We start from the raw sequence: 24,568 nt of genomic DNA, 5'->3' as shown, positions 1-24,568 counted from the left end.
CTTCAGTTACCGGGCTCCTTTACTGTGGAACCAGCTCTCTCCATGGGTCAGAGAGGCAGACACTCTAACTACATTTAAGTCTAGACTTAAGACCTTCCTATAGACCTTAAGACCTTATAGCTACGCTGCTATAGGGTTAGACTGCTGGGGGACACATCTGGTTACATGGAGCCCTCTCTCCTCCTCTCTCCTCTCCTCTCCTCTCAGCACGTTTTGAACTGTCATTATCATTATCTATTGCACTTTGTAGTTTGGCCTTGGTGTTTCGCACTCTCTCTGTGTTTCCACGGATCCACCGGAGCTCCATCTCTCTGCACCATCATTCCCTATCCCCCTTATAAAGCCCTTTGAGACAAACTGTTCATAAAAACGGGCTATACAAATAAAATTGCCTCGCCTTGCCTTACAGTAATGAAGGTGTTTCTTCCCCTGGTGGCTGAAATCTGGGGTCATCTTGGTGAGGAACATGCTGATGACACAGACATCAGAGTCAACTCTCCCAGTGAACACAGCTGAAACACCATGGATATTTACTAGGATTCAGTTAGCATTACATTTTAACTGCACTGACCTGCAAGACCTCAAATATGGTAAATCTGACCTAATTTGTTGTTCTCATTTCAAACATCCTGGAGCATAACCAGCAGTGGCCATGATTTATTTTCCCAATTTATTTTCTCATGTGATCTGAGTGTAAAATGTCCTCTGTCTGACCTCCATTCTGATCCATCTGATTACATCTGAGAGTACTACACTGCCACTTGATGAACAAAAACTCCAGGCTATTTGTAGACCTCTGTACGTGTGTGTGTGAGCACACACTCGACTCTCCATGGTGCTTTTCCCTCTGAGCCCTTCTGCTTAGTTGTATATCACTGCTCAGTATGTATGTATGTGTGTGTGTGTGTGTTGGCTGAGATGCAGTGACACATCTGACACAACAGTGAGCACACAGGGTCAAACAAACATGGATCCTCAGCTGCCTTCACTGACCTCCAGTAAGAACTATCGTCTTTTTATCACTGTATAAATTGCAGGAGATAAACTCTCTGTTGCGATCACATGGGGGGATTATGTTAATTACAGCACTAAGAAGGACACAACAGGGAGAAATAGAACACGGAGAACATATTACAACAGTGTCCTCCATATAAAAATGAAGTATGTTTTGGGGTGGCGTTTAGCTCACTTGGTAGTGCTGCCGCCCCATGTTGAGGCTACAGTCCTCACTGCAGGCGACCCCGGTTCAAATCCCACATCGGGCAGCCCTTTCCTGCATGTTATTTGCGCTCTCTGCCTCCCCATTTCCTGGTGCTCCCTCAACTGTGCTATCAATTAAAGGCAATAAAAAGCCCAAAAATATACTTTAAAAAAAAAGAAGTATGTGAGTATATATGTACTCTTGAGGTTTGTTTTAAAACAATACAAAATAAGACAAAGTTTCCAGCCAGGCTGTAATGCCTGTTGTACAAAAGATAAATGAAAGATGGATATAAATTGATGTTCAAAGTTAAGTGTGAAGAAATACTATAAATATCAAAATGGTGGTGGTAGAAGGGCACTAGATGAACCGTGACCCCTGACTCTGGGCCTTCATGGAACCACAGGTGGCATTTCACAAGCAGTCAACAAAGCAATAAAAACAATGGCCAGAGCCCTATGTCAAAATACTAAGATTTTTCAGTATGAAATGTATTAATTTCATACAGACTCATGTGCCTGAACACTGCAAAACCGGACATGAATTCAAACAGGAAAAATTAGGACAAAAAATCTAACACAGGTCAACCTAAAATTAATTACAATGAGACCAACACGGTTAACAAACAGCAACTTGTGCCCATGAAGCAGTCGAAGACATTCTGCTCCCAGATACCATCAGAAGAAGGGTCCATTAGATTAATCCATTGTTTGCCAAGACACGTTTATAACAATATAAGATTATTACTGTTATTCCAGTGAGTAAAAAACTAAACTTAACTCAATGAATAAATAAAATATTTTTTAACAAATTATTTGTTAGGATATCGTCCTCAATATCTGCCCAGTTAATCTGTACAACCTGTCTCCTATATGTTGGTTAACCAACATTCAGAATGCAAACTGTTTTTATGGAGAAATGAAAGCTGCACTTGTACGGTGGTCACAACAGCAAATCAGAATACACAACAGGAAAAGAGAAAACAAAAGAACAAATTACTAAACATAACGGCAAATCAACAACACAATTTGCTGTTGTGTTTTCTCTTTTTGTGTTGTGTTTTCTGATTTGCTGTTTGTGATTTGTACACTTGTGTTCTCTGCAGGTAATAGCTTTTTATGCAGGAGTGAGAAAGTGCTTTTAACAGAATTACTGTAATTTATGGCTAATTATGTAGTAGTAGAATTGAGGCTTGTGCATGTCTGTGTGCCCATTATCTCTGTGTTTTAGATTTATACTGTAAAGCAGAACCATGCAAACACACACCTTTACAATTCTGATGGAAATGAAGTGTCTGTGTTTGTTCTAGTTATGTGTGGACACATGCTTTTAGTCACAAGTTTTATGCGCCTGCCTCCTGGTGTTTACACAGCAATACAAAGAAAATTACAAGGCAAATCTTGTAGAAGATCACACAGAACGCTGTCAATAACAGAGTCATGAATTGGTGAATTGCCTTCGTGCTCATAGATCTTTGCTGAATCACAAAACCAATATTGAAACAGTGGTTTGCTTTTCCTCTTTACAGCCACCAACCAACCCACTGTGTAGCAGCACCGTGTGTAGAGTGTGTATGGCCCCCAGCTTCATCCCTACACACACACACACACACATTTACTGTAGGTCTTCAGCCCTCATCTCAACAGGAAGGAGTCATAGCTGAAAAGGTCAGAGGTCGCTTCTCGGAGGCCGCATTAGGATGCGGTGGTGTATGTATCATCCGCCAATAGAAACTCTTTTCTCACCAAGTCACTGGGAAACAAGGTTCTCCTCTCCTCTGGGCTTCCACATGCACACAACCACCCACACATGTGCACACACACACATACACACATGTGCATGTCTGAGCCATAATAAGCTTAAGGCTGAGAGAACAGTCAGTAGTGTTTGTGCAACAGCGTGCAGTGACGGGGACATGCTCAAGGTTGAAGGTTCAGTGTGTCACTGGGGACATCATCAGTCTTCCATAACCAGCAGCAGTGTCAGTATCTAATGCTCCTCTTCCAAACACATTCATATTCACAAAGCACATCAGGTTTAAGCATGTCTGGGCATGACTTAAATACACAGACCTCAGCGTCGACTGTTTTCTTAAGGTGCAGCCACACTATACCCGACCAAATTGCGGAGTGTCGTGTCGTCCTCATTGAAACCGTGCAAAGCATGCTGGGATACCCTACGGCGCGACCAGGGCACAACCTAATGTATTCTCAATGAGTGCGACACGACACTCCGCGGGTATAGTGTGTGGCTGCACCTTTAGTGACTATTTCTTCAGTTGACACTATTTCCAATGAAACCTGCTGACAGCAAAGTAGTAGGTATCTTAAATCCTGGGAAATAAACCCCAAAGCATTATGCATGGATTACTGCAACACTTTAGAAGGAGATGAGAAACTGAAGCTTCAAAATATTTTAACCTATGGTACTTAAAGCAAAGAGGCCACAGTTTTACATCAATTCCTCTGAGCTGCGAGGGATGGCAGGTTTCTCCACCACATATTATAATCAATTATGTAAATAAACTATTACTGTAAAACCTATACACTAAAACTGACATTGGTTGTTTTTTTTCTTAGGCCTGATTTACAACAAAAGCAACATTCCCAATTATGAGATGTCATTATCCTGCTGTGCTGACTGATCACTGTAATTTTTCAAGACAATCAATGATGCATTGTGCTCAATTTAAATCTATCTAAGCTCCTAAGACTTCAACAATTCATGATATTGATATAACCAGTTTCTAAGGCCAAGAATAATAGTGCAGACCTAACAGATTAAATGTGTTTGGCCCATGAAGGAATGAATTATTATGGATTATGATTCACTTCAGTTATGTTTAGCAGAATCTCCTATTCCACTTGCACTCGTGGGTTTTGACCTGAGGTGTGTGTATAAAGATGTGACTTAACAAGCAGCTCATGGTTTAATTGTGATTGATGCACGCACACACACATACACCCACAACCACTACGCGATTATGTCACCACTGGAGATGCTCACGATGCAACTCCACTCTGAAGACTAGCCTCTGATCAGCAGGACAAGCAGCCATCAACAGAAGCAACAACTCATTACAGATCTACAAAGTATGAATGTATGAAAGTATGAAACACATCGAGCTGAAAGCACCCACACTAACACTAACACAAACAACAAACACATATATCATGTCATTAGTTCAGCAGTAGATTCTTCCTGTTCTCTCCTGTCACTCCTCTTCTCACCCCACTTGTTACATTTTAGTCTCAACCCTCTAGCAGATCATTTCCTGTTCCCTCACACTGGGTGATTCGAAAAAGCAACTGTGGAGCTGTGGAGCCGTAGTAACTACCGCTTCTAAAGGGATAGTTCAACATTTTGGCAAATTGGCCTTCATGGGCAGCAGTCTCTGTATTTACCTCTACAACGCCTCTGTCTCGCAACGCTCCGTTATTATCTCAAAGCATGGTGAATGTGCAGGTAACAAATTGTCCACGAGAGCATTGTGCAGTTGTTGGATTGTGTATTTGATGAGTTTGATGAGGGAAACCAAGAAATCCTATTAGCCTCCGTAGCGTAGCTCTGAGCAGCTCGCGGCTCTGCTCCGCCGTTCTAAAAATAGCTTGCACCGACAAATAAAGGTAACAAACCTACTGCTATGACTATAGGGATTATGGCAATGGGTCAAATTGCCAAAATGTTGTATTATCCCTTTAAACATGTTGCTGCTTAAACATACAGACTATTTGCTAAAAGGTTGTGGAATTACCAAAAGGTGTGAGCTCAGTGGTCACATAAGGATTTCCCAGCAGGCCTTACTCTGTGAGTAACCAAATTAAATAAGTGGAGAAGATGATATATATTACTGTAATAAAACATTTTGGAACATTTTTGTAAAATCTAATAAAAGTCATGACTCAAAACGTACATGCATGGTTAGTACTACTGCTCCCCAGTGCAATGTGTTTGATGAATGCACTGCTCACATATTCCAAGACTGGCACGTGCTACACTAGAGTATTAATATGTTTACAATACGAAGGTGAGGAAAGGAAAGCATCTGAATGGTGCACATATGCGAGTGTGAACTGGACATTTCACACATTGTCACTCTCATCTGTCACCGTCTTGCCAATGTGGTTGGAGGAAAGGGAGCTCCACTGGATTTACAGTCTTGTGAGAACAGCATGTATAATGAGGCCATGAAAAGCAGCTTCATTTGCATATTGTGCGTCACAGGAAAGTATAATAGTGACTTCAAGTGAGCAGAGCAGGCGAGAGATGAGCAACAATACCAATCACATGATGCAATCACCGTTTCAAGTGAGTGCACAATGTCTGTGTTTTGTTGAAGATTGGATTGCCCTCATTTGTGTTATGCTGTGTTATTGAAGAGCTGAAGGAATATCCCTCAACTCAGATGCTGCTTTAAGTGCTGCACTTTTCACAGTCTGTTTCACCAGTCAAGTACGCTGCTGCATTTCACTGGCTAAATATGTAGAAGAGGTAATCTCCTCTTCCCTGACACTGGGTGATTATAAAATATATTGTAGAAGCTGTTGAGCTCTGGAGGCTACAGCCATAATAACCATTCATTTAACAGAAATGATGACAGTGAGACAAACATAAATTTTATCGGTGTAAAGAATATAAAAATGGAAAAAGAAGAAAAATAAAAGTATCAGTATCTGACTGCAGCTAATCTCTCTAGTATATGGGTCTATGGGGACTTACTCACTGTTGGTACCAGACTCTAGTGGTCATTAGGGGAACTGCAGTGTGTATGGTCATTTTAGGTGCTGGCCTCATGTTGCAGCCCAGGAGGTGGATGGATGGTTGGTTGGTTTGTTTTCTTGCTCCTGGCATCCACCTTGACACTTGCAACTTGTCGTCTCATGAGCTCAACAATCTACTGTAGTATTCACACCACAGACGTCTCTCCTGTCCGCACCAGACTGTTCTGTCTCCTCCATTCATCATCAGTTCCCTCAGTTTTCAGTCAAATCCAGCCCAGTCCTCACCTGTAACTCCACTTCATCTCCTTCACCTGCCTGCTCCCTCACAAACTCCGCCCTTGCTCTCAAGTCTTCATTAAAGGGATAGTTCACCCAAAATTGAAATTTCACATTATCTACTCACCCTCATGTCGACTAAGGGCTGGGAGAAGTTTCAGAGTTATCCGTGGAAGCTCCTCTTCCCGGTTTTAAAAAATTAAATAAGTCTATATTTCAAGCTTGTTTGTAGCGGAAGCTCCTCTTCCCGGTTCATCAAATTTGGACGAACCAGGGTCTGTCCTCTTCCCAGTTCGTCCAAATTTGAGGAACCGGGAAGAGAAGCTTCAAGAAGCTTCCACTACAAAACAAGCTTGAAATATAGACTTATTTAATTTTTTTCGGGACAATTTCGCATTTCGGGGCTTCAATACAAGACGGACATTACATACGAGCAGCATGGAGGTATTTGGATGTTTTTTGGTGTGTCTTTTTGTTACGAAGACAGTTGGTATCCATTTGCAACCATTATATGGACATGCACTGCTACGCCGAGACCCCGTGTAACTCAGAGAAGCCACGGATAACTCTTAAACTTCTCCCAGCCCTTAGTCGACATGAGGGTGAGTAGATAATGAGTGAAATTTCAATTTTGGGTGAACTATCCCTTTAAAACTGCCCAAACTACAAACAGCTAGTCCTCTTTCCTGAGTCTTGCATTTTGTGTTTAAAAGTAAAGTGTGGCTATCGCATCCCGGGGAGATGAACCAATCAAGTCCAAAATGAATTAATTTCAGGAAAAGATTAATCATAGGAGATGATAATACCTAAAACTGTGTGTATCGTGTGTGTGTTCAGAAAAGAATAGGGAGAAGGAGAATGACATTTAAAAAAAAAAAAGCGGAAACCAGGAGTGAGTGGTTGAAAGTACCTCAGCCTCCCGCTGCATGAGCTGCATGTGTGAGCGGAACAAACTAAAATAACTTCCTGTTGTTTTCAGATCACTTGCATGTACCTGTCTGTCACCTCACTGAGCTCTGCACCGCACGGCAGAGCCAGAGCCCAGCAGGGTGGCTGGGTTACAGTGTGTAAATGCTGCTTACTATGGACTCGCTGCTTCTGTCCTTGTTGTTGAGAAAGTCTGCATCCAGATTCTTCTCCTCGCCAGGGACCGGCAGGTAGTTGTCGCTCCTCCTCATCGTGCCGGCCTCGTCCTGCTGCAGACTGCCTGAGTGCTCACGGGCAAGGGGAGGAGAACCTGGGAGAGGAACAGAGTGAACTCGCATCAGCTTTGTGTGTTAATGTCTCTGTGCTGCTTTTGATTAATGTGGACAGTTTTCAGACGATGACAGCACCCCACCTCCCTCCTACACAGCAGCACCAACCCCAGACTGTACATGTAGGTGAGACGTCAGTGTTTAGACGGGCTCATGCCACATTCAGACACCCACGTCCATCCAGCCGGAGTTCAGTGGATTGCCTGACTTTCAGACACTGGAGGAGTCAGGGATCATACCACCGATCTTCTGACATGTGGACAACCAGCTGCAGCCACATTCCAAAGCATGAAACCTTCCATCTCCAGAGCATCAGATCCATACTGAAACCAGACCACTTCTTCAGCTCTGATTTAAACAGCTGGACTTATATAGCTGTGTTTAAAGGTATAATATGTAGGAATTCCCCCCATCTAGCGGTGCGGTTGCATATCGGAACGTATTCTTGATGTTGCATTCACGTGAAATCGGGCAGACGTCAGACAGACAACAGACGCTGCATGTAACAGGATAAACAAGCGTCTATGTAAATGTAACGGATGTGCACTCACTCCACCCATAAAAGACGTGCTAACCAACCTGCCAAGCGGTTGTCAACCTCTTGGCGAAGAGGTTAGCATCGTCGCCTCCGGTGCGGGAGGTTGTGGGATCGAACCCCACCTAGGGCAGGCCGTGAGAAACACAACGCAGAGGGCCAGATCGACATCGGCTACAGTGGTGCCGTGACCCGGATGCCCTGGGTGGAGTGAGTTCAGCGGGGGTGAGTGTAACGGATGTGCACTCACTCCACCCATAAAAGACGTGCTAACCAACCTGCCAAGCGGTTGTCAACCTCTTGGCGAAGAGGTTAGCATCGTCGCCTCCGGTGCGGGAGGTCGTGGGATCGAACCCCACCTAGGGCAGGCCGTGAGAAACACAACGCAGAGGGCCAGATATGACATCGGCTACATAAACAAGTGGTCCGCCAGCACGAGGCAAAACAATACAGGCGTGACCCACGTTTTACCGTCTTTCTCTCGTTGAGTAAAATGACATCCGGCCGTCTGCCTGACTGCACCTGAATGCAACATCCTTCCTCACACTACACAGTGGTGACAGTTTTAACAGGCGCTACCTGGAAAACTTTCTCCCCGAGCCGACAGCTCCGGTGAGTTTTTATGGTTACCTACGGTCACGCTGCCACTCAACGTAAACAATGGCGATGAAACATGGCAGCCTCGGTTCGGTGCATCGCCCACTTATGTATTTGTAACGACTTGTAACAACTCATTCTAAGGTACGAGAAAGCTTTCATTTGTATGCAGGTGTGATTCGACTTCAGTGAAATACGTATGAAAGCAATATTTTATTTTTGCTAATAAAAAGCCAAATAAGTTACATACTGGGGCTTTAATTAGCTGGCATAATCAATTATTTTAAAAAACAAGTAAACCTTCTAATAAAAGCAGATTAATCTCTTTTTACAAGTGAAAATCAGATATTATCGCTGTGTTTAATCTCAGGACACAAAACTGTAAGTAGCAATGTCATCACATGCAGTTTACAGTGCAGTAACCCAATCAAAATTTCTGGAAAAACTGCAAAAGACAAAAGATAAGTCATTTGAAAATAAACATCGGCTGAAGTCCTGGCTGAGTCAGGAGGTGGCTTTGCAAGCATCAATCTCATGTATGAACTAGACTACAACTATAAACTTATCGCATAGCCTCAACATCATTCTTCTCAGCCACTCCCTCTGTTCGCCGGTAGATTCTCTGCATGGAGAAAAATCCACAAAATCATTTGGGAATCTGATGGGAAATGAAGTATGTAGGTGGGTGGAGCCAGGTGGTTAGCTTGGCTCAGCATTTATCCATTCAATGTTTTTGTGCAGCTTCTCAATATCTAGGCCTATACAGCTGGATGATGTAGAGAAGAGCCCTGATCTCCTCCACACGTCCTTCCAGCCCCTTTAGGTGTGTGGATGACATCTGTAGGTCACACAGGAAGTGGGAGTCCGCACGGATCAGTGGGAGGATGTCGGTCCATGCTAGTCCAGACGAGTTCCTCTGTCTCTGCATATGAAGATGACAGAAGCCTCCACACTGAAGAGGAGAGAAAACTCCCACACACACATCAATATTCTCTCTTTGATTGTCACCACACAATGCAGCACAAACTGGGGTTATCAGAACCTGCACCATCGGGCTCAGAGCGAAGACAGGGGACAGAGAGGAAAAGAAATGAACAATCACCTACAGGTGGATCAGGGACTCACCCCAATGATTCTCAGTTATTCAATCTGGTCTGACTGTGGCTTAGGGCTACTAGTCTGTCACAGGATAAACTGAGTCTTAATTCATCCGTTGCACAAATCAGTTCAGTAACTTCTTGACACTGAAGCCAGACGGAATAAGGTCAGAGTTTTTCAGTAAAAAAAATGGCAGGCTAAGAAACCACATCCAACTGAGTTCTAGTGAACCCATTTGTTACAGTTACAGGAACGACAAGTGAAACAACACCAAAAATTCAGAATAGCACTGCAAATTATGAACCACTATTTATAGACTGTTTTTTTAATTGCAAGTTATTTTTGTGGGCGTAACTGTGTCATTGACTGTCACCATAGTAACAGTGGTCTTGCCTTAGCCTGAGGGTAAGGTGTCTAAAGTGTCTGGCTTAAGATGAGTCAGTCTTTGTTTCTGTGACTTCCAAACACAACCACACAATTTGTGTTTGAATGTTCTTCACACCTACTGTGAATGAGCCCTGAGCAGGCAGGGGATGATGTTATCTAACATCATGTCACACAATGACCTTCTTCACCCTCGGTCAGTCTGCTGCATGGGCTCGACACCACACATAATGACATTCACACACATTCACCACTTCCAGAAATTGTGTGACTGCAGTAAGAATGAAATCAGCTCCTCTGATCACAACATGTAAAAATGGCAACAGTGTCACTGCAAACAATAAAAAAAAAAACCTATAAATCAGATATAAATAAGTGCAGAGAGCTTTCTGAAGAATAAGTCCAACATTCACTCCTCATTTAGCTCCAGACCATAGGATCTGACTCCACTCTGTGTCTGTCTGCTGTTAGCTCTGCAAAGACAGGACAGTGTCCTCATCAGAGCTTTATACTGAACAGCCAACAAAGAAAAAGTTGTTGGCTGCGACTGAAAGATGCCAGAAAGCTTCTCCATTTGCTCAACACAGAACTACAAACACCTCCTCGTGGTTGTTTTCTCTGCTGGTCTGCGAGTTTAGTTGTCATGATGATGGTGATGTATGAATTTGCAGTGACGTGCGGTGACATCTAGGACAGACGACCGGGGGGGGGTTACACGACAATTAATCCACACTCAAACCGAAGCAACAATAATGTTAACTGTACTCAACAAGCTATTATTACAAGGTTTACAATATGACAGACAACCTGTGTGTGTGTGTGTGTGTGTGTGTGTGTGTGTGTGTGTGTGTGTGTGTGTGTGCGTGCGTGCGTGCGTGCGTGCGTGCGTGCGTGCGTGCGTGTGTAAGAAAGAGAGGGAGAGAGAGAGAAAGTCTGTAACCTGCTAGCTGTTAGCTACCGTAGCTCAGGCGTCGGTCTCCCGTCAGGTAAAAGCTGCCGTTTATTCCTCAAATGAAGCTCATGAAGTTGTTGCGCCTCTCCAGTACAGTTATCCATCACTGCAGTTGAATTAACCGCTAAACTTTTTTGTTTGTTGTTGAATTAGCTGCTAAACTGCTGGACGCTAAAACCGAGGGGGCTGTCTGTGTTTACAATTCACGAAAGCAACGTGAACTTACGTGTCGCTCACACTTAGTAGAGTTACGCAATGAGGCAGCGTAGCCTCTGCCTCCCTTGGCGTAGGCTACATGGAAGTCTGTCTATAAAGAGGCAGAGAGCTCTGTGCCTCTCCTCTGAAACAACAACAAACAAACAAACAACAACAACAACGAGAGGGCGAGTGGCTTCTATGGCCGCTGCCTGGCCGGAGGTAAACTCAGAGTCGCGTTTAATGCTGACACATTTAAACCTGTGGTAAAGTTATCTGAAATAAAAAATAATAATTAAACCTTAGATTAACTAAATAATGTAATTATTCCTGACAGCCTAGGGGAGGCACTGCCTCACCTGCCTCCCCTGACTGCACGTTCCAGGAGTTGTGATGTGAGACTGACACATGAAGCCTCAGGGCCAGTGGCAGCACGGAAATGTAGATTAATGACCTTAAGATCAATATGTTATTACTGGATTTGATTATTATTTTAATAATAACAATAACCACACAGAAAGAACCTATAGGTTTGAATATATGTGACATACATAAAATTGGCCGTTTTCATAGCTACTGTATGGACAGATAAACTGCATATTGGCTATGTGCATACAGTATATGAAAACTATATGCAGTTTTCTGTGCATATATGCACCACATATAGCAGGCATATATATGAAAACGGCCAATTTTATGTATGTCACATATATTCAAACCTATAGCCTAGGTTCTTTCCATGTGGGTAATAATGGATTACAGCGCTTTTCACCCAACACCCAAAGCGCTTTACAGAAACCATTATTCATTCATACACATTCACACCAGTGGTGGTAAGCTACATGTGTAGCCACAGCTGCCCTGGGGCAGACTGACAGAAGCGTGGCTGCCAATGTTCGCCAAACAGCCCCTCTGACCACCACCATGATCATTCATACACATTCACTCGAGCCAAGTTGGATAAGGACAATACGACAGAGACTGGGGGGTGGGAGGGGGGGTAAAATGTTTGACATCACCAGGTCAGTGTGAAAGTGCATGTGCTTCCCATATTGTCTAATGGAAAATGTCCATGTGTAGTGTGATTATAAAGCAGCTCTAGGTAACACTGTGAAAGTATAAAAGTCTCAGTCCACGGAGAAATACACACAGTCTGTATGTCTGAAACTGAGCTTTAACATCTGGAATTGACCCTTTGTTGGCCTTCTGATTGGTCTGCTGATCCACCAATCAGAGCGCTTCTCCCCATGTCACATGTTGCACAACATTCTAAGGTTGGACAACCCTGGAATGAAACCCTATGAAACAAGATAGGTAGACAGCAATTTTTTTTGGCAAAAACTACTTAATAATTTTTCAATATGGTTAAAATGTGCCTGGGGTTCCTGCAATAGCAACTCACGATATCTGGAACGTATTCCCAGAGTCATTTTTATCCCATTCCCCAAACCCAAGACTAGGCTAGTAGTCTATGTGTACTGTATAACATATTACTTTAACCTTCTGTTAGTTGAGCCAGAGCCAGTCTAAGCTTAATAATAGGGTTTGGGGGTGGTCCACTAGGGGGAGCTCTAGGCATAGGTCAGGGGTTAACTGCAAAGTTTTGTTTGTTGTTGTTGTGTGCAGTCCTCATGAGAAGTGAGCCTGTTTTTCCCTGGCTGTATTACTGAAGTGCTATTGAAGCTCATTCATTCTCCAGTCCACTCTCTGGTCATGTTCATAGACAGAGAAGATCTAATACCTTCAAAGTTATCTAGCAAACGTAACATTACCGCTGCTAATGTCTTTTGAACTTTGTGAAGTTTTACGAGGAAAAACGGGAGATCGGCGGAGATTAAGCGTTAGCTTGTAGCTAACGTTAGCTAGCGCCGTTAGCTACTAGCTAGTGAGTGACCAAAACAATGATTTTTCCCCACTTTTCGGAAAAGTCAGGTAATGCCAGTTGAATCGCTCTTTAGCCACGTCTGTCTTCTATCACGGACACCATTTTTCTGATTTATAAGTTAATTCAAATTTTCCTTACAAGCAATTTAAATCTGCCTAATTTTCAATGGTTTCCAATGGGAGTTAACCCTTCCGTGACCATTGTTTGTCCAACCTAGCAACAGTAACCGTGGGGGGCGGGGCCTTGACAAAGGGTCAATTCTGTTCCTTTGTGATGTCAACACAAAGCAGTGGCCAAGCTCAGACAAGCCCGTAGCCCTGCCCCTCTGAACCCCTATCCAACCATGCCAGGTTTGGTTTCTCTGAGTGTTTCACCTTAAAACTGTATTTTCATTGGATCACTCAGAGGAGAGCTAGAGGATCTGAAGAGAGGATCCTAACCTCCTCTCATCTGATTGGCTCACTGAGCTCCAGGGAGACACCTGAGGAGATCTTCAAACCAGAATTATATCTTCTAATGGATGAACACTTCAAATAAAACACTCTGCAAACTGATTTTCAGAACATCTTGAAATGACAATGAACTAGTGATGGTCTTTGAGTGAAGTATATGAGCCATTTAGTTAATGGGATCAAACACAGACTCACCACTGCAGTCCCTGAAAGCAGCGCTTAATGACTTACTGTCATGGCTCAGAGCGGTAATGTGTTGAAGACTGTTTAAATCTCAATGTCCAGAACTCAAAGACCCCAACGGAGCTGTGTGGTTCTTTACAGATTCATGTTAGTGGCCACAAATGAGCACAAACAGCATAGTATTGATGATATAGCTGCTCTCTGCTGTATATACATTGAACCATAATTAAGAAACAGCAGAATCCAGCTGATTGGATTTTGAATGCAGTCAAGCAGAAAGAGTTCGAGCAGCCTCCTTCTGTCGATGCAACAACAGCTGAATACACAAGGGGAGTCAGTGGATGGAAACAGGGAAATCCTTCAGTCAAACAAAAAGAGACTTTCTTTACAGCAGTAAGACCAAGGAACCAAAATCAATCTGACATTGATTTTATTGGTCCAGGCTCAATTAATGAAATTTATACAATGTATAAATGTGTCAAATGGAGATTTTAAGAAGCAGGAATAGAAAATCGTATTATTCGTAAACTGTTGAGAAAAGTAATAGCACACCGATCCCAATCGAACCGCACGTTTTGATATATAATTTATAGCTGTAGGGGCCAGTGCTCGGTGCGATTGCCCCGTGGCCCTAATAATATATAAAAACAATGGAATAAATGGAGCCTCAAATAAGGCAGGAAAAAAAGGTTTGGCTTCAGCCTGCATCTTTTCAGTGCTAGATGCCTTAATTGAATGTTTTACTTAAGTTTTTTAGTTTTCAGTTAAACTAAACTATTACTACTTCAGAAAGAGAAAGAGTGAACGAAAGCAGGGAGGGGCCACAGTGCTGTGAGGTGACACCCAGATCAGGTCAACCATGAGCAGATACGACTCGTTCCCTTGTAGATTAGGACACATGAGGCAAACCTGACGTTACATGTCTGGCGTGACAAGTTTCAGTTTGTACAGTTCACCTACCTCCACATACCACCTGTAAACCCAAGCATGCCTCCATCTAGATCTGCTTCTGCTGTAACTGTGTACAGTCATCTTACTAAACAGTGTATATTCTATGCAAAAAGTACTTGATCGATTAATAAATCGATTATCGATTTTTTTTTAAGTCAATTTATTTGGTATAGCACCAAATCACAACAAAAGTTATCTCAATGTTATGTAAAATAGAAAAGAGGGAAAAACATTATATTTTGGTTGTGTTATGTAGTTACATCTTCATGACAACACAACCCTGCCCCAGACCTGATATAATCTGCCAAATATGTTGTTGGAGAGACAGACAATAACCAGCATAGATGGACAGGTATTTACTCTCAAAACACAAGATATTTTCTGTGTAAACCGACACTGGATGAGTCTATCTGTCTGACATTTAACTGGCTGTCTACAAGGTGTCATTTTTATTATTTATAGCCACTTAAAATACAAAACCTCTGTGGCAACACGTTGAGGCCTCTAGGATTGCCCCACAGATCATAGAATTATACGAATTAAAGAAGTTATAATATCCAAAAGTGTATATAAGATTAACCCCTCAGGCACCTTTGGCCTGTTGTGCCTTGTATTAAAGAAAGATTTAACAGGATATAGGCTAATGGCATCTGCTGGCAGTGTTGACTCAGGGTGATGTGTGAACTCGCAGTGTGTTTACACAGCCATTAACACCAGATTGTGTCTAAAGTGTATACACCGCTCAAAAGACTGACTGACTGACCAACAGACTGACTGACTGACTGACTGACTGACCGACAGACAGACTGACTGACTGACTGACTGACCAGAGGGAAGAGGATGAGCAGTTCCAATACACTGAGCAAAAGAGCTACTTTCATCACACATGTAATTATTACTGAACGAGGCAGGGAATTATCTAAATCTACTGTGCAGAGAGAGAGGGCAAGAGAAACAAAGAGAGCAGTCATCAGTAACCAGATGATCTGAATAGCATTGTGAACAACGGAGACAAATAGGTTTACCGCAGCATTGACATAAAAATTGTAAATAGGCTCTCTACCTCTCTACTAAAGAGGTCTTGTAATTTAAAATGTTGAGACTTTCTCTAAGCCAGCAACACAGGTCAGCATCAGTTCATTAATTGCAGTCTTGTTTCCCAAGTAATTCTATAGTGTTGCTTGTAATCACATCCATATCATGTTGCTGAGATTATTTGATTCTAAGAAACAATAAAAACCTATACGACGACGATGATGATGATGATGATGAAGATGATCACTGTTTGAGTGCCTTGAAAAGCTACAGTCATTTTGGCTATGGTTGTTTCCTATAACCAAACAGGTTGCGTTTGGTTAAAGGAAACAGGAGCGTGCCAACATCTGATTCCATGTTAATGTTGTCATGCAAATCTGAAATTGTTCTTAATAACTATAGGGAAGCCAAACATGGAACAGGAAGTTATCAAAGTGAAGTCGATTTCTAATTGTTATGAGATTTTTTTTTTTTTTTTTTCAAGAAAGAAGTTTGGAAATCTTTTAGAATAAGTTTTCTCCTACTGTAACATGAGGGTACACTCAAATTAACATTTTTTTCTAGTACATTGGCTGGACCTGGTTCTGGAGGTGTTCTGCCAGACACTGACCTGCTGCTACAGAGGTGGACGTGTTTCATGAGGCAGTAAATCCTCTCTGTGTGTTTAGTCCCTGCTGTCTGATTAAATATTGGCAAAATTGTGGCATATTTAGCATAAGTTGCTGCACAAACAAGATAAATGAACATGTGCTTGGACTCCTGCACACACAAATCTGCCTGCCACTTTACACCACATTCAGAGAACACAACGATGCAGTTAGCCTCTGTCAGCTCATTCTTCTTGCCCAGCACAGACGGAAGCTGGAACAGGTTATTTGAGAATAGTAATCAACTACTCAAAACATGCTGCATCTTTTGTGTTTAACCACACACTTGTTAATATAAGCTGTGACACCAGTTCTGAAGATCAGACTGAGATATCCTTTCACCATCTTCTTGCCGATATAGTGCACACCGCCCCTCTGTGTGGATCTGGCACTTCAGTGCATGCTGGTTTATGACAAGCATATGCTCACTCACCTGTCACTCAAGAGGCCACACCCTCAATCCTAACTTTTTAGCCTTAAGAAAATATTAACAATGAGTTATAGATATAATCATCCCTTCTAATGTCAGAGGAAACCGAGACCAGAACTGTCTCAGCTAAGAAACTGAGCTGAACAGTCTGTGTCCACCAGCAGCTCTTTCTGTCCTAACTGGAAAAGTCATGGGGAACACTGTTTGTGAGCTGGGTTTACACATCACACACTGAATTAAATATCTTCCAGACTGTAAAAATGAAACCCTGAACTGTCCCTTTAAAGTGAAGGTTAAAGGAACAACATCATGTGTGCATGTGAACATTCAGACTCGTCAGCATCAGATGACAGAACTGAAGTGTCTCTGGTGTGAACAGCAGTAGCTACTCTGCGCCCATGTGCTTCATATCAACAACTATGCAGCCCGCCTGAACCAATCAAACATCTCCCCCTGAAATAAACTCAAGCCAAACAGATCATCATCACATGCATCATCATCATCACGACCACCACAACCACCACCACCATCATCATCATCATCATCATCATCATATTCCTGCATTTCTCTGCAGAGTTTGGAGAGAAATGTGCGCATGCAGGAGCAGAGCGCGCTTACCTGGCTCCTGTGATTTCCCATGGTGGTTCAAGCCCCCGAGCGGCTCCTCTCCATCATCCTGTCGCTCCATCTGGTTTAAGAGAAGCGGGTTCGGGTTCCTATACAAGAGACCCCCCAAAGCAGATCTACTGCGCCGCCGCTCTCTGCAACAACAGCATCTATGAGCTCCGTGGCTTCACCGCCGCCTGCGCTGTTGCATGGAAACGCTGGCCAGAGACAGAGAACTAGCACTTCTTCATTCCCATGAAGAGCCGATGGAGAGCTGATGGAGAGCTGAGGGACCGCAGTCAAACTGTTTCCTGTCAGATGTGTCCAAAACAAACTGTGCGTCCAGGATGAAGCGTCTGTTTCAGTGGATGTCAGTGGAATAAGAGAGGAGCTCCTCCAGGTTTTAAATGACATCACCTGTCAGCCTGACTCTCTGATGAACACACCTCCTCCTCCTCCGCGTGAGGAGCCTCTGTGTGGAAATGAGATGATCCCCTCACAGACAGCAGAGATAACGCGCGGGGAGCCTTGGTGAAAATCGTGCCAAAACGGTCTACGAGGATGTTGTGTTCAATGTCTACAGAAAAAACGAGGGAATTTGAGTCTCCTGCTTATCTACCCACGCCTCAGTTACCACCAGACCGTCCGTCCGCTCGACACAGTTTGCAATTTTCAGATGTAGTGTGTGAAAGCTGCTCTACAACATGGACAGTGTTTAGAGTCACTTTGATCACAACATGGTCTTTTCATGTTGAAACTATCACGATAATTTTTCCAAATAAATCAACATAACGACTGTTTAAGTTCTCAGAGACTCCCAAACATGTTGTGAAAAGAATTTCGACAAAGACACCCTTATTACCTTACCTGGGTTATACCTGTAACCATAACAATGAAATGAAAAATGTAACTATGCAGAAGTTGGATTTTTTTTTCCAAGTTGTTGACATTTTTGGACACATTCAGAGCAGCAGGAAGTACATTTAACATCCCTGTAGACAAAGATCACATGTAGCCCGTTTACTTCTCTGAGAGTCAGCCACAATGTGATGTTCATGAGACAGTTTCAAACCATGCCTCATTATTCATAAAGTCTACACAGCTTCATCACCTCATTTACATGTAGGATCAGAGTAGTTCCTCCTGGTCAAATATGACTCCAAGAATGTTGATCAGTCTGTGAAATACTGGAGGACTTGATGTTGAAAAGTGTTTAAAAGTCCAGAGGGAGGTACAGTAGCCTTCACATTGTTGTTTTGTTGCAAATTTACATCTAAAGGCAAGGCAAGGCCATTTTATCTGTATAGCCCATTTTTACAAACAGCTTGTCTCAAAGGGCTTTACACAGCATCATAACAACATCCTCTGGCCTTAGACCCTCACATCCACTGCGGAAAAACTCCCAAGGAAAAAAAAAAACAGGAGAAAGCTCAGGGTGAGAGACAGAGGAGGAATCCATCACTCAGGGCGGACAGACAGGCAATAGATGTTGTATACAGACAAGACAACAGTTTAAAACACAGATGACTCTGACAATCTACTGACTGACTGCAGATGCTGACTAACGAGACACACAAACTGTAGACATGGACACAAAACACAATTCTAAGTGAGCTGCTCCAGGATGACTGACAGTGTGGGGGCTGCCAGCCATTGTTTTCTCTCCTGCAATGAACACAGTGTACTATGGTCTGTGTCATTTTTCAGAATAAAATAAAATTCTTCCCGCTTAGGCTACTAAAAATAAACCTATGGCAATGTAGGGAGAGAACGACATTTACTGTAGCTATCCGATGTGAGGAAAAGTCAGAAGTTTCTACTCAGGAGGATATGAACTTTGGTACTGTCCAGATGCTGATAATAAGTGATAGGGAAAAAATTGTAAATTAGGGGAACAAGCGCTCCCGGTTTCTCTAGCAAAGCGTTGTTATTTCCCGCGGAACCTGAACGCAGCATCCTTCTCCAGCTCGAGCATCAGCGCACCAGCTGGTGCCGCCCACTCGCGCTGTGGAGTCTTTCCAGTAGGCGCGAGGTGATCGGAGCGCACGAGCGAGCGTTGTAGTGGTCTCGCGCAAAGACCGACAGTGAGACAGAGACACCTTATAAAAAGGTTTAAAGGAATGTGGACACACTAGATGAACAGTAGCGTTTATAAAATACAAGCCGCCGCCTACTGCAGCCCTCATGAGACCATGCTCCCCAGTGTTCGCTGGGCTCTCCGGGTTACCGGGTGAGACCCGAACCCCAGAGACAGATGCGGACTACAGACCGGAGCAGCACAGAACAGTGTAGGCTGTCTCTCTAGACGCGGTTTTTACAGTAAATCCTGCAGTCCGTAAATTCACATCATTTGTCACTCGGTATTCACTTGTCTGAGTGTGTGTGAGTCACGGAGCCCAGAAAATCCTCCTCAGTCAGAAACCCACCTCAGGCTGAAGGCAACCCGGCCTCACGTGACACACTGAGCCGCAGTTTGAGGAGCAGGTTCTCACAAATCATTAAAAAAAAAAAAAAAAAAAAAAAAAATCCAAAGTCTGTGTCAGAAAAACAACAACAACCAACAGCTGTAGAAAACACATGCATGGAAACAGTAGTAAAGCAACCAGGCTGAGGCAAGCCTAGAAATAAAGAACAAGGGGATATTTACCTGTCCTCCAGAGTTGAAGACGCGCCACTTGTGTAGAGGCTGAGGAGGAATAAGCAGGTATTCACCAGGTAACACTTCCCCCTCACCTGTGTGCAGACAGGGCGGAGGAGGAAGTGCTTCTGGCCTCCTCAGGTAGACTCTCTCCTCCCACACAGCTGCTGTGCACAGAGTGAAGTCACTGGAGAGAGGGAGGAGTGTGTGTGTGTGTGCGTGTGTGTGTGTGTGTGAAAGAGGGGAGGGGGTGTTTGGGTTTGGTATACATTCCTGCATTGGACAGGTGTGGACTTGCAGCAGGCGACTACCTATTCAAGTTCCGAAACATGACCCCACCCTCGAACTCCCTCTCTCAGTGGGCTTTAACGCGGATGCAGGTAGTTTACATGTGGAAAGGCATGAACGTCAGACAGAACAACAGCTTCTTCATATGTTTTCCTGCCAAGTGTTTCATCCATATTTCCATATTCAAAGTGTCTCTGCTGGCTGCTGCTGCTGCCTGGGAACTGGAGCTGTTCCCTGAAGGACCCACTGACACACTGAGAACGCCGAGCTGAAGACTGAGTCGTGCTGCTGAGCTGAGCATCACCCTCGCTGCAACACTCACACAGAATCTGCTGCATTACTGGAGAGAATACATATGACAGCGATGATAACTATGTTGTTATTTACCATATCTGCAGCAGATGTACGCACACATGGTGAGTGTTGATGGTCCACAGCTCCAGCAGGATCTACATGTACCTCCTCCTGATCACACATGACTCCAGTACAGGAACACTCTTACTTACTACTGTTTTCCTCCAGCTGATGTAAATCTAAATGTAACTGTACTTTATTTATATAGCCCTCGGTGTACCAAAGTGCTTTACAGCGGGTAATAAAAAAGAAGAATAAATAAAACAAAACAATAAAAACAGTGAAAGCAATAAAATACAGCAAAATCAAATAAGATAAAATAGGGTAAAAGTGTCATCACGCTAAGCCATCCTAAATAAATAGGTTTTTAGCCTGGATTTGAAGAGGCCCAGGTCAGAAATAAGACGCATCTCCGACTGACTTAACTTATAGCCTACCAGAAAATGGCCATAAAACCACAAATGAACTGTTAGAAGGAGACACTGACGTTATTCAGTGATGTGTTTTGTCATTTTGTCATGGTGAAAACAGAAATCACAGACAGACAACAGCCTCAAGTATTTGCTTCTGTGCTCTTGTCTGCAGGAGTTGTGCACCAGACTGAAGCAGCATCACTGCCTCCTACATCTCTCTGCTGCAGTTCCACAGGCTACAGGTAGACAAGTGTAGTCAGCTTAGTAGTAGCTGCAATTACACAATCAGTGTAGTAGTAGCAGAAGAGAAGTGTCAGTAGTATCAGTATTCAATTTGATATAAGAAACTTTATTTGTTCCTACTGTAAAAGCATGGTTACAAGCAAACCAGACATGCAACCACCTGTAACCTGTATATAACAACTGCCGGGGCACCATTTGAGTTTTTATTTTTCAGTTAATTGTACACAATATTTTTGTGTATGTCATTTTGGTTTTAGTAGTACTTACATAATACAATTATGTATTACATTTTGTGCAGTATCTACACACTTCTGCTTGTGCAACTGGGTGTAATGGCATCGTGCAATACAACCTGGTACCTATGCACTCCTGCACTTTAGCACTTGTCACTTTAACCCAGCACTTATGCACTTTATCTCCGAGAACAAAACTCTTATGGTCCTCACCTGTGGAATGTGTTTGTCAATATGTTCTTCGTTGTCATAGTTTGTCTTTTTGTGTTGTCTACATTATTATGTGTACTGCTATTGAACTGTTTTTATGTTTATGGTAGGCTACTCCGGACGGAAATTAGCATCCTTGCTATAATCTGGCACATTTACATGTTTTTTTGTCCATTAATGTGCACTGTCCCATTAAAATGAACAAATAAAGTAAAGTAAGTGGAATTTTAAAGTGGAACCATGCATGGCCATGTGCATTTGTTTTTAATGAGACGACAAGAAGGCAAGGCAAGGCAATTTTATTTGTATAGCTCGTTCTTACAAACAGTTTCTCTCAAAGGTCTTTAGCATCATAACAACATCCTCTGACCTTACACCCTCACATCCACTGAGGAAAAACTCCCAAGAAAAAAACAGGAGAAACCTCAGAGTGAGCAACAGAGGAGGGATCCCTCACCCAGGACAGGCAGACGTGCAATAGATGTTGTTACAGACAAGAAAACATGGAATATGTCAAAAAACATGAATATGTAATCTGTCATTTAACAAGAGCTGATGAAGGCAGCTTCTGGTAGGAAAGGCAGGCCAGTTTAATGGGAGTAATAGATGGCAGACTGGTTCATGAGGAAAGGAAAGGAGTGATGCAGGCTGTGGTTGGTGCAGAGGGATGGAGCTCTGGAGAGATCTGTGGAAACACAGAGAGAGTGCGAGACACTGAGGCCATCCAATGGAACAATGTGTACGGATGACCGGGGCGTGTTTATGTTGTTATGCCATAAAGCAGTCCATGTTTCTCGCGAGACGAGAGCTGGGACACCGGGTCGGAGGCTCTGATCTTGCAAGGTTGCATGGTTTTTGGCCAATAGATGCTAGGTGGAAGGCAGAGAGCCTCCCTGGAACAAGTCATTTACATCACTATTACTCTGAAGCTGTTTAATCGAGGTAAAAATCTTGCATAGTTCTTCTTTAAAAATCACATATTTCAGATACTGATAACACAAAAACTTCAAAAGAACACATAACTAGAGCAATAGAATTGTATTAATCCTGTTCAGAAACACGTTTTGTTATACTGGGTGAAATGGTCCTTCTATCCTGACGGAATGGAAATAATCAGACCTCTGTGGCAGCTGCAGGACTGATAAAACTCTGACCAATCCATGCTTTTCACTCCGAAAAGCAAAAACCAATCAGATGCCTTCTTGTCTAGTTGTGTCTATGCCCAATCAAGCTGCCGTCTCTCTCCCTCCTCCCGCTTGCACGATCATGATCTTCACCTACGTTGGGTGTCTTCACCTACGTTGGGTGTCTTCACCTACGTCCATGGAAAGGTGAAGGCGTGGCTTCAGAGAGAAGTCTGAGGAAAAGGGGCTGCGACTTTTGACTGTGGCCTGCTGGAACCGTTTTTTCCAGAATCTCCAATCCTACCTTTAAGGGAAAAGCAACAACATAAAGAAACAAAACAAACCAAAATCCAGTCTTTCATGAAAACCATTCAGAACTTTGACAGATGGAGCTCATTACATCTTGCTGACGAACACCAGCTTAGCTGTTGGTGCTGTGTAGAAATGCGACAGTCGAATGGCGTCGCCTACTACATATTTAATGAAGACACACAGCTGAGTGAAGTGAGTGATGCAGGTACATCTCACACCTGTCACCTGTCTGACCGCAGGTCATTAGTTGCTCCTGTTGAAAGATGCCAAGCAGCAGAATCACTGTAGAGAATCTGATCAGATGGACCGTTTCAGCAGCAGTGTATTTGGATTTGTATTTGCATTTATTTATTTGCACCATAAGAAAAGACAATTACAAAAAACAGAAATGAAACAAGAATAGTAAGTGCCATTTTATAGCACACACACAAAGAAGTCAGAAATAAAAACATGAGTGTGTATAAACGTAAAATAATTGTATTTGATTGTATGAGTGTATGAGCATGTATAAGAGATAATGATCCAATGACAACTATACTGGAAAAGAAACTATTAGGAGTCTTGATTTAACAGGTAAGCTTTCAGTCTTAACTTAAAAGTATTGAGGGATGAAGATAATTTACACGAAGATGAGAATTCCAAAGTATGGAGCCTCTGTAAGCAAAAAAAACTGAGTATGTGTAGTGCGGCAAAAAAGAGGATGAAGTTTATCATTGTGTCTTGTGTTGTAAGAATGGACCTGAGAGTTAACTGTAAAGAATTCGTGAAAAGATTTGGGCAGCAATTGGGAAAGATGAACATATTTATAAATAAATATGCAAGATTGAAGTATATCATTATCATAGACTGACAATATGTGAAGTTTCTTAAACAGAGGGGCAGATGGAGACAAATAGAGAAGGTGGCTAATGTCTAATGTCTTTTGTGATAATTTCTGTAAATTAGAAGGATAAGTGCTGGTCCAAACAATATTACAATAACTGAGACGTGGATAAATTAAACTATAATACAGTATATTTAAAGCATTCTCAGATATGAAATCACATTTTTTTCTGATGATACCAGTAGATTTCAATACTTTGTTATTGACAAGTTTAATATGTTCGGACCATGACAACCTCTCATCAATTAATACCCCTAAAAATTTGGTAGAGGAAACATGGGTTATATCGTTATCCCCAATAGTGATTTTAGCACTGGATTTACTTTTTTTTTTTTTCTGTAAATATGTAAAAGTTATTAATGTAAACAAGGAACAATAATGGACCAAGTATGGAACCCTGGGGGACACCAACTGGGCTCTGGAAGAAGTACAACCATTGACATTTAAATTGTTCTCGATTTGAAAC

General features: G+C 42.7%; 1 protein-coding gene across 1 annotated transcript in view; it reads right to left on the bottom strand.

Moving 5' to 3' along the window:
• ano1a (anoctamin 1, calcium activated chloride channel a) overlaps positions 1-7,376 on the bottom strand; it is a gene marked incomplete at both ends in the record, with an annotated part of 46,349 nt that extends 38,973 nt beyond the window's left edge. The window contains one exon of the mRNA XM_084001658.1: positions 7,281-7,376. Coding sequence (XP_083857784.1) covers positions 7,281-7,376 — 96 coding nt within the window. The remainder of the gene's footprint in view (positions 1-7,280) is intronic.
• Between the last annotated feature and the right edge of the window lie 17,192 nt (positions 7,377-24,568).

This window comes from Trachurus trachurus (assembly GCF_905171665.1).
Source record: "Trachurus trachurus genome assembly, chromosome: 3".
NCBI lineage: Eukaryota > Metazoa > Chordata > Actinopteri > Carangiformes > Carangidae > Trachurus > Trachurus trachurus.
The sequence above is the reverse complement of the archived record's forward strand: the minus strand, read 5'-3'. Positions and strand labels throughout refer to the sequence as shown.